Source organism: Macaca mulatta, chromosome 18, assembly GCF_049350105.2.
Source record: "Macaca mulatta isolate MMU2019108-1 chromosome 18, T2T-MMU8v2.0, whole genome shotgun sequence".
In the NCBI taxonomy this organism is placed as follows: Eukaryota; Metazoa; Chordata; class Mammalia; order Primates; family Cercopithecidae; genus Macaca; species Macaca mulatta.
Window position 1 is genome coordinate 83,458,252 of NC_133423.1, and position 18,623 is coordinate 83,476,874.

An 18,623-nucleotide genomic window follows, 5' to 3' on the forward strand; every position below is an offset into this window, starting at 1 on the left:
TTTCAAAGTTGGCAAAACAAAAAAAAATTGTTATATATATATTTTTGAGACAGAGTCTGGCTCTGTTGCCAGGCTGGAATGCAGTGGCACAATCTTGGCTCACTGCAATCTCCACCTCCCGGGTTCAAGCGATTCCCCTGCCTCAGCCTCCCGAGTAGCTGGTACTACGAGCGCGCACCACTATGCCTGGCTAATTTTTTTGTATTTTGGTAGAGAGGGGGTTTCCCCATGTTGGCCAGGATGGTCTCAATCTCCTGACCTTGTGATCTGCCCGCCTCGGCCTCCCAAAGTGCTGGGAATTGTTTGGGGAAAGCACAACATCCAACACAGGAATGATGCTGTGATTCTAAAAACCGCACTGAACTGCTGTACTTGATTTGAAATTAATGTCGATCTTAAGGCAACACCATTATCCATATTAATATTCTCCCAAGTAACAAAGGAATATCGTAACTCTTCTATTATTGCTTTCACCTAACCTGTACGATTAAGAATAGAAAGACTATTGAAGGGCAACTAAAAAACCTTTTTTTTTGAGACAGAGTTTTCACTCATTGCCCAGGCTGGAATGTAGTGGTGAGATCTTCGCTCACTGCAACCTCTGCCTCCTGGGTTCAAGTGATTCTCCTGCCTCAGCCTCCCTAGTAGCTGGGATTACAGGTGCCTGCCACCAGGTCTAATTTTTTTACTATTTTTAGTAGAGACGGGGTTTCGCTATGTTGGCCAGGCTGGTCTCAAATCCTCATCTCAAGTGATCCGCCCGCCTCAGCAATATGTCAGTTACTTGTTACAGAAATTATAAACCCACAGGAAAATATTCATTATTAGAAGCAGAGCTGTCCTAAGATAATGCACACAAACCAACATAAGACTATTTAACAAAAATATTTAATGCTGCCAAAAAGTATAAAAATACAGTAGGAATGGCAGTACAATACAAAGTAATCTCTCCTAATTTATTTCTTGTACATCTTTCTACATTTCATACACGCATTAAAAACACTTAACACATCCAATTAAAGGTTCTGCAAAGTCTTCTGCTGGTGGGTGCTCTTCATCCCCTGGATGTAAAGTTTACTTTGTAAACAAACAACTGTGAGGCAATCTATAGGGTTAGCGAGCCTCACTTCAGTTTCCGGAGTGGGCTTCAGGTCTTGCTTTGCACATCAATGGTTCAAAATTTATAGCTGCAGAATATTCTCAAGTCATGAATATTAGGTGTCTGTCAATCTTGGCCTAAAACATAAAATAAGAAGTCATCTATTCAATTCATATTTACCAAACACAGACGAACACAGATGCACACAAACATAAAAGGACTAACAGTGAACTGAAAAGGCCACCAAAAATCATCCCCACATGCCGCATCCAACCACACTAAGTGCCCCACTGTTATCTTGGTAAAATGGCTGAGGTGTCGGATATCACACGGGGGTGGGGTGGCGCGGCCTCATGTGGAGGCGTCGTGACTTATATTCTTTTTCAAGAATTATGTGAATTTTTAAGGTCATGTTGTTTTACTCAAGAAGTGACCTCTATGTGATACTGACAGACAGACAGGTTTTAAAATAATGTACCCACAAGAATTTAGCAAGACTTTACAGTATGTGCTAGACTTACCAATACTTTGGAATTCAATGCAAAAGTCTAATCCAATTTGGACCTCCACTGTGTAATACTGCTAAAAATATTATCAACATAATGTTTGAACATAAAGTCGGCCTATATTTTTAAATCACAGGTTGTTAGCAGATGCTTTTTGCCCTGAAGGATAATACTAACAATTATATCTACTGAAATGAAGTGACCCAATCTTAAGCTACTATTAATATAAAAGACATAAAATAATCGACAGATTTATTGCATTTTAATGCCAAAAAGTAAAAATAAATGAGAGTTCAAATAAGCAACAGACAGATGGAATGGCTACTGTAAAGGCAGTTGAGTTTTTGATGTCACTTCACAAACTTTGCAAGAAACTGAACTTTTTAGGAGGTAAATGGTATTTCCATTCTTCCCCCAACTCCCCTCAGTACCACAAAACCTCCAAATCTAAATACTTGTCAGTATTATATCTTCACATATATATTAACAAATAGGAAATATAAATCATACCCACACATTTAGTCAAGAACTCCCAAATGCTGAGAATTAGGCTACTCCCTTTAAAGACAGGGTATTTGGCATAATTGTATCAAGCACCGTGGTGTTCTGAACAGTCATTTTTTTCTTTGATTATCCAACACTGACAGAGAAATGTCAAGTCATCAAGAAAACATTCTCATTAGATATCTGTGAGTTCAAAACTACTATGGATGTTTATTACATGAATCTTCAGAACCTGAACCAAATGGCTGAAGGTACTTTTTATTGATTCTAAGTGCTGCAAAATATATGTTTTCCATGCATCCATGTTTTTAAAAAATAACTTAATGCGACCAATCAATGTGAATGAAATAATGATCTGGTTTAGAGAATACTCTGATGTTCTAGTATTTCTCTGTTGCAGTGGTACTTCAAACTGGTGCACAAAGTTTTTTAAATGTGCTCCATTTAAAAAACAGAGAATTACTCTGGATTTTAACAGGTAACAGTGGTTGTCTATTACTTTCCCATTTAAATATTCCATTAAAAACAGAGTCGATCGGGCACAGTGGCTCAAGCTTGTAATCCCAGCACTTTGGGAGGCCGAGGCACACGGATCACGGAGATCGAGACCATTCTGGCTAACACGGTGAAACCCCGTCTCTACTAAAAAAAAATACAAAAAAATGAGCCGGGCATGGTGGCGGGTGCCTGTGGTCCCAGCTACTTGGGAGGCTGAGGCAGGAGAATGGCGTGAACCTGGGAGACAGAGCTTGCAGTGAGACTGCGCCACTGCACTCCAGCCTGGGTGACAGAGCCAAACTCTGTCTCCAAAACAACAACAACAACAACAACAGAGTCAGTGTAACATAATAGAAAAAGTATGAGGTTGGGAGTTACTGGAAGTCTACAGATTGGAGAGGGAATCTCAGTTCTGTTATGTACTAGCTGTGCAATCGGGCAAGTTACTTATTCTTTGACTCAGTTTTCTCATCTGAAAATAGGGAGAATGCTGTCTACCTAGAAGAGGTGTTACGTGGGTAAAATATAGATTATGTATTTAAGCTGGTTGGCAGAACTGTAGGTGTTCACCATACCTCATGTCCTTCCCCAGTATTTTGTTACAGATATACTTACCAAGAATGAACTATCATTTATAACAACTGAAGGACAGTGTTTTTAAAAATTCACATTATTTATTTGTAAATATTATTCAGGGAGGGGGGTAAGAAAATACAGTTAAATCATTAGGAGGGTTGATTGTTTTAAAGACTTTACCTGCAAGACTGAAAAGTAAAATGGGCTACACTTGAAAAAATTCTTATAGATTCACTTGAATAAATTCTTATAGATTCACTTGAATCAATTTTTGCTATTTTTATTTAAAAAGGCAAAGGCAAGAGAAATGGGTTCAAACAAGTCAAATGAAACAAACGTGGTGCTTTCTGTGGAGACGGTGGCTCTCACACACCGCTTTATGCTGGAAGGCGCAAGGGTCGGGTGGGTGTGGACAGAGGGTCCACTCCCAAGTCAGCTCTACGCCTGAGGCCACGGAAAGCCAAACTGCACCAAGAATAGGTTGTGCCACCAGATATCCACACTAACATTCTACTAAACTGAATTGAGGCTAATCAGAAACTTCTCTTAAGGTGCAAAGATGCCCTACAGATGACTTACCTAGGTTCCCACTCCTGAATTCACCAAACTCAAAATAACTGAAGTTTTTAATAGCAGAAATTTGATATATCAAGAGCAACCTGTCTCTGAAAAATCTGCCAAATTAGAGCCACAATAAAGAACTTGATGTGTCTTTAAAAAATGGTCTGTATAAAGAAAAAAATTCCTGTGCAGTTCTTGGAGCTCCTCAAAACATACTGTCTAACGCAAAACCAGAAAGGCCTGAAGCAGTTTCTGTAACATCCTCACCAAATTGCATAATTCCCACCTTCCATCCAAAATTTAAAAAAATAAAGTAGGAAGAGTTCAAAAGTCTGAACTTTTCATTCTCCCAATGCCCAGAGAGGGTCAGGGCCTTTTTTTTTTTTTTTTTTTTTTTTCAAATAGAGATGGGGTTTTACCGTGTTGCCCAGGCTGGTCTCGAACTCCTGGGCTCAAATGATTCTCCGGCCTCCGTCTCCCGAAGTACTGGGATTACAGGAGTGAGTTACCAAGCCAGGCCCGGTCAGGGCTCTTTGAAATGTTTTCCTTGTCAGATTGTTACCCATTAGAGACAAGGCCTCGCAAACCAAGTAAACACTTCTATCCATCACTGCTTACAGTCAGCGATGGCTCTATCCTGGGCTAAACCGTACACAGCAGGAGAAAAGGCTCAGCAATGGCAGTGAGGAAAAACGCTCCCCTCCCTGAAGGACAATGAGTCTTTCCAGAACCCAGGCGCCAGGGGAGACAGCCTTAGGAGAAAGCACATGTGCAGCATTGCTCAATGCTGTTCTTGGAGCAACTGAATGTGCTAAATATTCAGAAAATTCCTGCTGCTGAGGGAAAAATAACCAAACTCATACTATTTTCCTAGAAGTTCTTACTTAAATAATACTACCCAAAGAGGAGTGAAAAGCTTAAATTCTTAATTCTGGATGAACAACACAATGGCTGTATTAGGACCAGGCACACAGAACAGAGCCACTGAGTGTCCAGTACTGGAACTGGGGAGCTCTCGGTAGAGCAGGGATTGAGGAGGCCACACAATCTGAGCTGCTTCCCACCAAGGCATGTTACCCCTTATACATACTCACTGGAACAAAGACAGCTGTAATTTCTAGTGTAGCTGCACTTCTAGGGGGAGGTGGGATTACAGGAGTGAGTTCCAAGCCAGGCCCAGTCAGGGCTCTTGGTAACGCTGTCCCATAGACACTGCTTTGAAGATAGGTATAAGGGAAAGTGGAACTGAAACCAAACAAATGAACTGGGGAGAAGGATGAGTGGAACAGGTCAACTCCAGAGTAAACCACACAGGTGGCTTTTAAATCATGAAAAAATACATTTCTATTTTTCAAAATTTCACTAATAAGATTCTAGGCCCCTACCATCTAAATAAGTCAAAGTCAAATAAGGGCCTCTTAAAAGTAAAAGAGACTTTATTAGCTGTTGATGTATAAATGGGAATGCAGAACAGGCATTTCTGCTATGCACTGTGCGTCAAGCACAGCCAGGTGAGGGAGGGCCTCAGACACCTCTCCCTGCGGGGTACAACAGACCGAGAGGAATCTATGCCCTGGCTACACATCACTGAGAACCCATGTGTGCACCTGCTAGAAAAAAAGATAAACCAATGTTTACAGAACTGGAACTCCTGCTTGAACACAGAAAGAAATGGACTACATGCCTGATGACATTTGGCTTATAATAGAATATATATTTTTTAAATATATATATATATATATCTTTAAAATGTTTATATCTATTTTATATACATCTCTCTATATGTATGTGCGTGCGTGTATAGAGCGAGCGCGCATGCATGCGCAGGAGAGAGACAAATACATAGAGACAGACAAGTCTCCTCTATTGCCCAGGCTGGAGTGCAATGGCTCCATCATAGTTCACTGCAGCCTCAAACTTCTGTGCTTATGCGATCCTCCTGCCTCAGCCTCTTGAGTAGCTGGGACTACAGGCATATGCCAACATACTCAGCTAAAATTTTTCTTTTTTTTTTTTTTTTAAAGTAGAGACCCAGGCTGATCTTGATCGAACTCCTGGGCTTAAGCAATCCTCCCACCTTGGCCTCCCAAAGTTCAGGGAATACAGGTGTGAGCTACTGTGCCCAGCAAAAATCTGTTTAAACATCTGTATCTGAAAAGTAAAAATCAAGGCAGACTAGATTTTTAAGTCTGTACAATAACCAGGCAGGCAATTTGGGAATGTAGGTACTCATTATGGTATAGAACAGTCAACCAAAACACTTTTAATACCACCAGGTTCTGGTCTGGAACTAGATATGTAATCTAGTCAGTGGTATTTTTTCTCAGAGGGAAATGAGTTGCAGTAGATTCTGGTCTGGAACTAGATATGTAATCTAGTCAGTGGTATTTTTTCTCAGAGGGAAATGAGTTGCAGTTGCAGTGTTTCTTTGAGAATTATCTAATTCTAGTACATGTTACACATCTGAGACTTTTCAATGACAGCACCATAAAAGGATGGAGAAATGCCAGTTTCAGGTCGATTAACAACAATACCTACTTCATAAAAGTGTGTTGAGGATTAAGTAGAGTAATAAGTAAAGAAAAAAATACAGTGTCTGGAATACAATAAACGATCAATAAATGGTGCTTTGAACTGACTGTTGAAAGCAAAGGAGTTGATATAAAAACTGGAATACCGTTTCATATCATAAACTGCTTTTTAAACCAATAAACACTTTTTGATTCATACCACCAACTTTAGTTTAAGACAAAGAGGACAGGCACAACAAGTGCACATTAGCTTAGAGTCAGAACCCCTTCCACTGACATACCATTAAAAGAAAACAATTAACACATTTTTTTTCCTTCCTTTCTCTTTTCTTGTTCATTCCTTGGTAAAAACATTAGAACAACAATGAAATGGACTAAGAACATAAAAGGACCAAAAGGCAGAAAACCTGACAAATGTATAAAGTCTCCTCCAACACAAGAAATGGCCTTTATATTGCTCTAAAGTCCTCCATGTACTTATTACATGTTACTTTTTTTAACTCTTTAAGAATGCAGAAAATGAGTATTTTCATTTTTATATGGATACATTAAACATGGAGAATTATATTTTTACATTCTATGTATGTGCAAGCACAGATAAAAGTCAGTCATAGGCTAACATAAAATAAATACTTGGCTAACATTGGAAAGGAATATATAACTTCTTGGTGTAGTTAGAGAACACGGCATTAAACCAAAGGTTGCTGTCAATCTATTAGCAGAAATAGATATGAGTGGAAATGAGCTAGATACGAACTCCTGAAAATAAAAAAAAAAAACCGTTTTTTAAAATTTTTTCTTCCTTAACCTATTCAAAAAGCAACACAACACTACACCTCATTCAAGTCAAAGTATAATATCTGACTCTTAAAATCTGTTAAAATTAGAAAATATTTAATATCATGAGGACCTAAGGATACAACCAGTTTTTTTAAAGCTGTACAGCCCATCTAGAATTGCTAACTTTTTCCTCTGGCTGTTACCAGAGAAGGCAGCCACGTCTGTCTCTTTGACCAGCACACCTCACCAAATAAAAAGTCAGGATAATGATCATGGGCACAACACGATGTCATGTGTTTTCACGACATCCACCAAAAAATATGATTACTGGTAACAACTGAACACTATTTAACGCATCCACTGTCAATGCCCTTCTCAAGGATCTGCGTGCAGAAGGAAAGATGACTAACCTTAGAAGTGTACCAACAAGTGTTCATCACACTGAATGTGGTTTTAAAAATATACACGACACCACCCAGAAGGACAGAAAGCATACAGAAAGCAAAGCGTAAGCGGATGAAGCGCATTCAGCCAGCAGGGGGGTGAGGCACGTCCTCCCTGGCACTGGCTTCCTCAAGTCTTCACCTGTGTACCGAAAACAAGCCTAGTTTCAACTGGAAATGTCATAAGGTCTACTTATATGTGACTTGCAGAGTAACATACTGTATTTAGCAAAGACAAACCAATACAAAGCGGAAAGAGGTTTTAAACCAATAAAAACCTGAAATGTGAAGGGTCTTGGATGCCTCAACACATGTTTAATGCAGACAGACATAAAAAAATGTCCCTCTTACCTCCTCTCCATTTCAAGGTTACAGGACACAGTAATACTGAATCAGGACACAGGCACATGTTATATAAATCTTATTTAATATATAGTACCACCTACATCCTGCTTTCATACTTTCAACATAATTTAACACATTCAAGACTATGCAAATCAATTCAAAATATCTATCTACACCAATGGTTTTCAAACTTTTTTTTTTTTTTTTTTGAGACAAAGTCTTGCTCTGTCACCAGGCTGGAGTGCAGTGGCAATCTCGGCTCACTGCCACCTCTGCCTCCCGGGTTCAAGCGATTCTCCTGCCTTAACCTCCCAAGGAGCTGGGACTACAGGCATGTGCCACCACACCCAACTAATTTTTCTGTTTTTAGTAGAGACACAGTTTCACCTGTTGGCCAGGATGGTCTCAATCTCCTGACCTCGTGATCCACCCACCTTGGCCTCCCGAAGTGCTGGGATTACAGGCGTGAGCCACGCGCCTGGCCACAAACTGTTTTCTGTTTGTTTCTTTTGAGATGGAGTATCTCTCTGTCGCCCAGGCTGGAGTGCAGTGGTGCGATCTCAGCTCACTGCAACCTCCGTCTCCTGGGTTCAAGCAATTCTAATACCTCAGCCTCCTGAGTAGCTGGGACTACCGGCGCCCACCACCACGCCCAGCTAATTTTTGCATTTTTAGTAGAGACAGCATTTCACCATGTTAGCCAGGCTGGTCTCGAATTCCTGACCTCAGGTGATCCACCCGCCTCGGCCTCCCAAAGTGCTGGGATTACAGGCATGAGCCACCGCGCCCGACCAAATTGTTTTTAAATGATAACTGCCCCCTTTAAAATACTTAAGCCTTATGCAGACACCTTAAGTGGCAAATAAAGAGACAAGGCAGAGAAGCTGTGGTTGAAAGTAACTTGATGACCCACCTGGACATCCAATGAGCATAGTTTGAAAACCACTGAAATAAGGTATGCTATTCATAATAATGTTTGCTATCCATGCCTCCTAGCAATTAAATTTACAACAACAATTTCAAGTTTAAGACAAAAAAGTTAAACACTGAATGGAATGTTGAAATCTGAAGAAAGCTAGCACTCAAATGAGCAGTTAAATTCATTAAACAGTATGCTTTAAAAAAATATTAAGAAGTTAAAATGACAATGTAAGGTTTGCATATCATCATACTATTTATTGAAGTAGAAAGAACCTGAAAAATGTTTACTTCAAAACTTCAGTCTAGTAAACTGAAATCATGAATCATAAAATGCTGCTTCTTACTTTTGCTTCCTAAATAATTTACCCCAACTACATTGAAATTTTCATGAAAAATGAACATATTAATAATGGGATTTACAGACACCAATTTCTTTACAAAAGTCTTGACCAATTGTTACCTGACTATGCCAGTAAGGAGAATTTTCCTTCAAAGATATTTTTAGGAAAAACTTTTGTTTCTTTGTTTGCTTTTCTTTTTAAAATGGGGGAAACTGTAAAACATAAAAGAAGTGCAATGTATAGTAGAGATTGCTTATTCCGACTTCTAACTCCTCATATCAAACTTCTCTTTAGAAAAATGGAAAATGTATCCAGTACAATTGAATCAACACACAATTTATTTTTTTATGTAACATTTTTCAAATTGAGCTCTTAAAAAGTACAGTTAACTACAAAAGATTAAATAGATATTTATAAAATATATTTACCCTGAAATGTTTAAGAATATAAAGTGTTGCTGCCCATGTCAACAGTACATTATACATCACAAACATTATTTAAATGTCATTTTCTTTCCATTAATAACGTAGATAAAACCACAATATTTATTGCTTGTATCAAGTGCAGGTTAAAATCCAGATAGCCTCCAAAAGCAAATCCTGTGATAAAGGATTTCTCAATGTTGGTCAGGTGAAATACTGCGTTTGACATGTATGAATACAGTTGCAAAATTTACCAGTTTTTAACAAACATGAATGTCTTTATTTTAGACAGCCATTTACAGTTTGGGTTTCAGAGGGACCTGCAGTGAAGAGTCCTGAGATGTTGGGCTTGTGACTGTAAATATCACTTATCTGGTTGATGTCTATTCTACTGCACCGTTTCTGGGATATGAGGCGTTTGCTGCAGACAAACCCCTGTGATTAATGTAGCACTGTCAGCTACTAGTGCAGAAGCTTGCTGGGCAAAATTAATTGTTTATTTATAGGGCATTTTGCTGAAAAAACAGTGTCCAGCCAACAAAAGCGCCAACCAAAATGACTGACACAAACCCCATCTTAGTGAGAATAGGTTGCCAATATAACCACCTTTTTCTTTTTCGTTCATTCTCATTTAGCCTCTGTTTCATCTGCTGCACCTTCTGAGCTGTGGTGGCCTTTCTGTCCTCTCGGATACGTTTCCGTAGAGCACTATGAAGAAATAAAAACAAGTAAAAGGAAGTGCACACAGGGCAGGACTTGAGTACTCTAACACAGAGGACCTAGGCGCAAATAAAACCATCCGTATCCACATAGTTTTCACCCTACTTGAACACAGGAATAATGAGGGGAAAAGCTTCAATATATTTTTTTTTTTTTTAGATAGCGTCTTGCTCTGTCACCCAGCCTGGAGTGCAGTGGTCCAATCTTGGTTCACTGCAACCTCCGCCTCCCACGCTCAAGTGATTCTCGTGCCTCAGCCTCCCGAGTAACTGGGATTGCAAGCGTGCACCACCATGCCCAGCTAATTTTTTGTATTTTTAGTAAAGACAGGGTTTTGCCATGTTGGCCAGGCTGATCGAACTCCTGACCTCAAGCAATTCAGCTGCCTTGGCCTCCCAAAGTGCTGAGATGAGTGAGCCACAGTGCCCGGCCAAGAAAAGCCTCAATATTCTTAAATGATTCAGAGATGTACCTTGACAACCATTCCTGGTACAATTTTATATTGATAACTGCTTTTAGTGGGACCTGAAAATAAGCAAGGAACTTTCTGGAAACGTGAAATGATGACTGTTTTCTTTCCTTCTTTGTTAACTAGTCAGCAGAAGCAGGAGTGGGAACACAAGGGGGTACTGCCTGCATCTGATCCCCTTTCCTGGTCATGTTTGACGGTTAAGGCTCTTATAAAAGCTATCTATCTAATATTTCCATGAATGTTCTGTTCTGTTGTGGGAGCACCTATTCTTTTCTTTGACCATACACATTTCTAGCTCCCATTTTCATAGTCGATACAGAATTTTTTTTTTTTTGGGGTGGGGGGATTGGGTGGGGGAAGGAGTCTTGCTCTGTTGCCCAGGCTGGAGTGCAGTGACATGATCTTGGCTCACTGAAACCTCCGCCTTCCGGGTTCAAGCAATTCCCCTGCCTCAGCCTCCAAAGTAATTGGGATTACAGACGTGCACCACCACGCCTTGCTAATTTTTTTTTGTATTTTTAGTAGAGATGAGGGTTCACCATGTTGGCCAGGCTGGTCTCGAACTCCTGATCTCAAGTGATCCGCCCACCTCAGCCTCCCAAAGTGCTGGGATTACAGGCATGAGCCACTGCATCTGGTCTCAGAAATTTTGTTTCAATGGAAAGTCTCTTGACTCCCAAGATACTTAGTCCTGTTCTATATAAATAATAATGCCGGCTGGGCGCGGTGGCTCAAGCCTGTAATCCCAGCACTTTGGGAGGCCGAGACGGGTGGATCACGAGGTCAGGAGATCGAGACTATCCTGGCTAACACGGTGAAACCCCGTCTCTACTAAAAAATACAAAAAACTAGCCGGGCGAGGTGGCGGGCGCCTGTAGTCCCAGCTACTCGGGAGGCTGAGGCAGGAGAATGGCGTGAACCCGGGAGGCGGAGCTTGCAGTGAGCTGAGATCCGGTCACTGCACTCCAGCCTGGGCGACAGAGCGAGACTCCGTCTCAAAAAAAAAAAAAAAAAAAATAATAATAATAATGCCACCCAGCTACTCAGGAAGATGGTTTAAGCCCAGGAATTCAAGTCCAGCTTGTGCAATACAGCAAGATCTTACCTCTCTATAAAAAATACACACAAGGCTGGGTGCGTTGGCTCATGCCTGTAATCCCAGCACTTTGGGAGGCCGAGACGGGCGGATCACGAGGTCAGGAGATCGAGACCATCCTGGCTAACACGGTGAAACCCCGACTCTACTAAAAAAATACAAAAAACTAGCCAGGCGAGGTGGCAGGCGCCTGTAGTCCCAGCTACTCGAGAGGCTGAGATCTGGCCACTGCACTCCAGCCTGGGCAACAGAGCGAGACTCCGTCTCAAAAAACACACACACACACACACACACACACACACACACACAAACAAAAAAACGGCCAATGGCAACATGTAGGTTACTATTTCTTCCATCCCCTCTTTTCACTTTTCTGTATTACAGCAAAGGCCTAACTAGCTTCCCTACCCTCAAATTAAATATTATTGCCATGGTAATTTTTCTAGAGCATACTCCTAGACATGCAGCTTGATTTAAAACTTTTTTTTTTTGGTTACAGGGCCCAGTGCACAATAGTGCTTAAAAATCTCAAATCCCTCTTCAATGTCTCCTACATTGAGACTACTTTTTTCCTGGTCAAGATGTTTAACCTGAATTTAACTATGATAAATAAAGATTAAAGAAATGCATTGCATGAGGCATTCTAAAAGATAACTCGTCTAGAAGCTTCAAAAATACAAATGTCAAGGAAGGAAGAAAAAGGTAGGGATTAAAGGAGACCAAAGACTCACATCAACTAAATACAGTATGAATCTTTGATTAATCTTGAAATATTTTTTAAACAGCTACAGAAGTTGGGATCAGGAAAATGTTCTCAAATTAGATCGCGGTGCCAGCTACACAATTTGGTAAATGTATTAAAATTCATTGAATCGTATACTTTAAAGGAGTAAACTTTATGGTATATAAATTATCTTTCCATAAAACGGTTTATTAAAAAATCTATATGGTGAACCTTTCAGACAAGAGAAATCTGAATTGAACTATGTATTAGAATACTTTAATCAATGTTACACTTCTTTGGTGTACTGGAACCTTCTCTCCCCAAGAGATTGTTAGTGGGAATGTAAAATGGTTCAGCTGCCATAGAAAACAGCTTTTGACAGCCCCTCAAAAAGTTAAACATAGAGTTACCATATGACCCAGCAATTCCACTCCTAGATACGTACCAAGAGAACTGAGAACACATGTCCACACAAGTGCTTGCCAATATTCTCCTGCTATGCAGAACTTTGTTCTTGCCATTTTTTGCTGTTCTCCAAATTTGTTCCCCCACTAAAATAGAAACCTTCCCTTCTCTCCTGTCCTCTCATTTCAATTATACTCAATTATCCTCGCTCCACCCCCTCTAGCCCTTCTATTCTTACGGCATTTAATTTGAAGTAATTTATTATTTACTAATAATGTGCTAACTTGGGTACTTGTTTTATCTTCATAACATATTCCGCAACTTGAGGACGGACTGTGTTTTGCTATTTTTGTTCATCTTATGGTGCTTTCTCATGTCTTTTTCACTTTTTGTTATCATATACACAGGTATCCCTGGCTGTCTGAACTCCATCTGAATATTTGCTATAATGACTTGCAAAAATTCTTACTCAGAATTCACTCTCTGAATTGAAAATTCGCTATCACAAATACGCATGTACCTGCTAGTGAAAAACATTTGTGTTCAAGTGTAGGCAAAATATGTATAAAACCAGAGAGGGGTTAGCCTCCCATGGGCCCTTTCTCAGCTTTTGCCAGGAGCCTGGGGGTATCGGTAACAAGCTTCCAATTTAGATATAATCTTTAACATATTATTTCATTTTTTATTTTCATTGCGGTATAAAAGGCAATTATAATTTGTATCTAGTATTTTGTCATTTACCATATAAGCCCAATAATGAGTCCATTAAGTGTTATATGATTACATAATTAGTGCTTTAAATGCTATATAGGAGTTTAAAAGGTTTTGTACTATATTTGGGGGAACTGATTATGCTTTCTGGTTGGGCTGAGATCATTTAAAAGAATGGAATGGAGGTTTTTGCTTTCCAAAAGTGCACTACATGATTCAGGAATGGACTAGAGACAAATACCAAGGCATGCCTTTATCTAATTTAAGAACACAATTCCAGAGAATGACAGACTACTCTCGATTTGTGATAAAATCTTTTCTTCCTAGTGGGGCCTAAAGAAATTAGTCTGTGTAATCACTTGCCAAGTGGGACCTGCCCAGATTTTCCCATATATTTATATTTATGCAACTTAGGCCATTAATCAACGGGAATGCCTCCCGTGGACCCTATGCCTCCCGTGGACCCTTGCCCACAGAAGATCATGTGGTGTGATCATGGCTCCCTGCAGCCTCAACCTCTTGGGCTCAAGCAATCCTCCCACCTCAGCCTCCCTTGAGACTACAGGCATGTACCACCACATGTGGCTAATTTTTGTATTTTTTGTAGAGACAGGGTTTGCCATGTTGCGCAGGCTGGTCTTGAACTGCTAGGCTCGAGTGATCCACCCGCCTCAGCCTCCCCGAGTGTTGGGATTACAGGCATGAGCCACTCTGCCTGCTCCAGACTTTTCATATGTCCAAGTTGTTTCTCACTCTCAGTGAACTGGGTTTCTGGGTTGGACTGTAATTGAGAATACTGGCTTTCAAACTCAGACTGTAACCTACAGTAAGAAACAGCCTCACAACAGAGTACCCTCACACACACACTTACATATATACACAATGAATATGTAAATATACGGAATTTATACATCACACATACATGTATAAAAACAGGTTAAAATTCTTTTTTAAGTTCAGGGGTACATACACATGCAGGCTTGTTATGTAAGCTTGAAACTTGTGTCGCGGAGGTTTGTTGTACAGATTATTTCATCCCCCAGGTATTAAGCCTAGTACCCATTAGTCACTTTTCCTGACTGTCCCCCTCCTCCCACCCTCCACCCTCCAACAGGCCCCAGTGTGTGTTGTTCCCCTCTATGTGTCCATGTGTTCTCATCATTTAGCTCTCACTTGTAAGAACATGTGGTATTTGGTTTTCTGTTCCTGCATTAGTTTGCTAAGGATAATGGCCTCCAGCTCCATCCAAGCCCCTACAAAGGACATGATCTCGTTCTTTATTATGGCTGCATAGCATTCCATGCTGTATATGTACCACATTTTCTTGATGCAGTCTATCATTGATGGGCATTTAGATTGATTCCATGTCTTTGCTATGGTGAACAGTGCTGCAATCAACATACACGTGCATGTGTCTTTATAGTACAATGACTTATATTCTTTTGGCTGTAGACCAGTAATGGGATTGCTGGGTTGAATGGTATTTCTGTTTTTAGGTCTTTGAGGAATCACCACACTGTCTTCCACAATAGTTGAACTAATTGACACTCCCACCAACAGCGTTTAAACTTTCCTTTTTCTCCACAACTTCGCCAGCATCTGTTAAATTCATGTTATTATTTTTGATATGCTGATAATTTTTTAAAATGTTTATAATCCAATAAACTTCACAACTATGTGATTTGACCTTCAATTTGAAAAACACTGCTTTGGAGGATATTCAACAATGAAAATGAATACAAGAAAGTACTGTGTTCTATTTCTTTTGAAAGTTGAAATTCTGGCCAGGCATGGTGCTCCCGTCTGTAATCCCAGCACTTTGGGAGGCTGAGGTGGGAGGATCACAAGGTCAGGAGGTTTCACCTGGCCAACACGGTGAAACCCTGTCTCTACTAAAAATACAAAACTTAGCTGGGTGTGGTGGCAGGGGCCTGTAATCCCAGCTACTTGGGAGGCTAAGGCAGGAGAATTGCTAGAACCCAGGAGGCGGAGGTTGCAGTGAGCCAAGATTGCGCCACTGTACTCCAACAACCTGGGTGACAGAGCGAGACTCCATCTTGGAGGGGAAAAAAAAAAGTTGAAATTCTTTCAATAAGACTTATTAGGATCTTTAATGCAAAGCTATCTATAGGTATTAAAAATTACTGGGACTGATTAAAAAACAAAACTGTTCAGAGTAACCTTTATTTCACACCCCTGATCCTATGCTCTTCTTTTACATTTCTTTTTATCTTTTTTTGAGATAGAGTCTTGCTCTGTTGCCCAGTCTGGAGTATAGTGGTATGATCTTGGCTCACTGTAACCTCCTGGGTTCAAGCAATTCTTCCACCTCAGCCTCCCAAGTAGCTGGGACAACAGGTGTGTGCCAGCATGCCTGGCTAATTTTTGTATTTTCAGCAGAGACAGGGTTTCACCATGTTGGCCAGGCTGGTCTCGAACTCCTGACCTCAAGTGATCTGCCTGCCTTGGCCTCCCAAAGCACTGAGATTACAGGCGTGAGCCACCATGCCCGGCCTCCTCTTTTTTATTTCTGTAACCTTGTTTTAGCAATCAGCCTTCTCCACTTACTTTTCTGTTGGGACTCTCTCTCTGCTTTCAAACATGCACCAGTCTCATTTCTCAGACACGAAAGGAAAAAAGGGAAAGAAGAAAACACCGCCACCACATGTGAAAACATGTATAGGCACATACACACACAGATCCCATAAAACAGCCTTTGGCAATCACTCTGTAACTCCGGAGTGGTTTTTCTAGTCTCCTCTGTATTCGCAGCCTTGGATGAGTGATTTAACTCACTGGGATTAACATGGCTGGTCTGAATCTTTGTAGATTAAAACTCAACACTTCTGAAATACTAAGAACGCTATTTCAGTCATCAAGCCTGTTTTTCATTTAATTCTGCAGATAGTACTAGATAAAAGGGGGAAAAAAGCAATAACACTAGGAATCTGAAAGCCTTATTATTGAAAAAGTTAAGGTAATTTAAAACTATTACTTCCTGATTTAAAGGTATTCTATTTAAGATGAAAAAAGGAACCAAAAAACATCATGCTTTCTTTTGCAGTCTAAAACTACTGAAGTCAAAAATTAGGAATAACATTGCTAAACCATAATAAACTCTTCCACTGTAATCTATAATAATACATGTATTATGTATTGCAATATGTTATTAGCACTGATAAAATTTCACGTTTAATTTTTATATTAGGAAAATAGAGCAGTGAAGCTATAATGTATGGCAGACCTTGACTATTTTCATTCCAATCTAACAAATACAACCACAAGATAAAATCCCCACAATAAGAAGTATGTTTGGCAAAAAGTGAAGAAGAAAAGGTATTCAGACATGCAGGAGAGAGCAAATAAAAAGCTCATTCACTTTGCTATGTGACTTATACCAGGTTACCAGCTTCCTAATCTGTGACAGACAGTCTTAGAAATGTAGTTGTAATTTAAAATTCTGAATAGATGCCACAGTCATACGGATTTTTTTAAAAACGCCTTTTTCTTCCTCCAGTAATGGAATTAAGCTTACATGTTTAAATGTTTTATTAAAGGCATATTATCAGTTACGTTATAACTATAGTACAAATGGCAGATATTCGTATTACTTTCTGTACCATACCATATATTTTAGCACCTAATTATATTAACTTTTACACTCAATCATGATTGTTTTAAAGGATTTTTGAATTGGTTTCTATTTATAAGTATTGGCTGAAAGCTCCTTGAGAACATCTTTGTCATCAAATACCCTCAGGTAAGAAACAAAGGTTGTATTAATTTGGCCAGGCACAGTGGCTCTTTGGCCGGGCACAGTGGCTCACGCCTGTAATCCCAGCACCTTGGGAGGCTGAGGCGGTTGGATCACCTGAGGTCAGGAGTTCAAGACCAGCCTTGTTAACATGGCGAAACCGTCTCTCTACTAAAAATACAAAAATTAGCTGGGCGTGGTGGGGGGCGCCTGGAATCCCAGCTACACAAGAGGCTGAGGCAGGAGAATCGCTTGAACCCAGGAGGTGGAGCAGTGAGCTGAGGTTGTGCCACTGCACTCCAGCCTGGGTGACAGAGGAAAAAAAAAAGGTTATATTAATTCAATAAAAAAAGGGCCTATATTATTTCATATCATATATCATATCCACATAATTATTTATTATTATTTATAAGACATGGTCTTGCTTTGTCACCCAGGTGGGAGTGCAGTGGTGGTTATCTCAGCTCACTGCAGCCTCAACCTCCCCGGCTCAACCAATCCTCCCACTTCAGTCTCCAGAGTGGCTGGGACCACAGGCTCGCATCACCACACCTGGCTAATTTTGTTTATTTTCTGTAGAGATAAGGTCTCACTATGTTGCCCAGGTGGTCTCAAACTCCTAGACTCAAGTGATCTTCCCGCCTCAGCCTCCCAAAGTGTTGGGATTACAGGCGTGATTGTATTTTCCTAATATAAAAATTACATACCTGAAATCCTGTGGCACCTGATCCCATAAAATTTATTTCTAAAATCAAAAAGCCTCATCTTTCAGCATGTAGTTATAGAAAGCTTACCTCTCACTGTTCTCCTCCATTGTGTCTTGCATTTTAGAGGGAAGTCCTGTACATCGGTCACCTGTCAGTTTTTCTTCTTCTAGACCTATTCTGTTCCCATTGTATTTTTCAGTCATTATTTTGTTTGGTGAATGATCAAAGGCAGGAGATAAGTCTTCCTTAGAAAGTTCTTTCCATCGTTTCTAGGTAGGGAAGAGAAATAAAAAACACTAAAAATTTATTTTCCTTAAATAAAAAAAATTTATGAATTAAAATCATATATTCAAGTTAAGAAAACCCAATGATGCTAAAAGATGAGTGAAAAAGAAAAAGGCATTTTGCCATACTGTAGCTTGTAACTATGCTTATTTTAATTTCAAAATTTTATAACAGGCCGGGCGCGGTGGCTCAAGCCTGTAATCCCAGCACTTTGGGAGGCCA

General features: G+C 40.0%; 1 protein-coding gene across 9 annotated transcripts in view; it reads right to left on the bottom strand.

Moving 5' to 3' along the window:
• Window positions 1–869: 869 nt before the first annotated feature.
• PTPN2 (protein tyrosine phosphatase non-receptor type 2) overlaps window positions 870–18,623 on the bottom strand; it is a 100,539-nt gene continuing 82,785 nt past the window's right edge. For 5 of the 9 annotated variants that reach the window (XM_077975396.1, XM_028838210.2, XM_028838207.2 and 2 more), the window contains 2 exons: window positions 18,204–18,385; window positions 9,426–10,235 (listed from right to left, as the gene is read on the bottom strand). In XM_077975396.1, the coding sequence (XP_077831522.1) occupies window positions 10,028–10,235; window positions 18,204–18,385 (390 nt within the window). In that variant the 3' untranslated portion in view covers window positions 9,426–10,027. Of the gene's footprint in view, window positions 1,237–9,224; window positions 9,318–9,425; window positions 10,236–18,203; window positions 18,386–18,623 lie in introns of those variants that run through there. The other 4 variants (XM_077975395.1, XM_028838209.2, XM_028838208.2 and 1 more) reach the window with 3 other exon arrangements.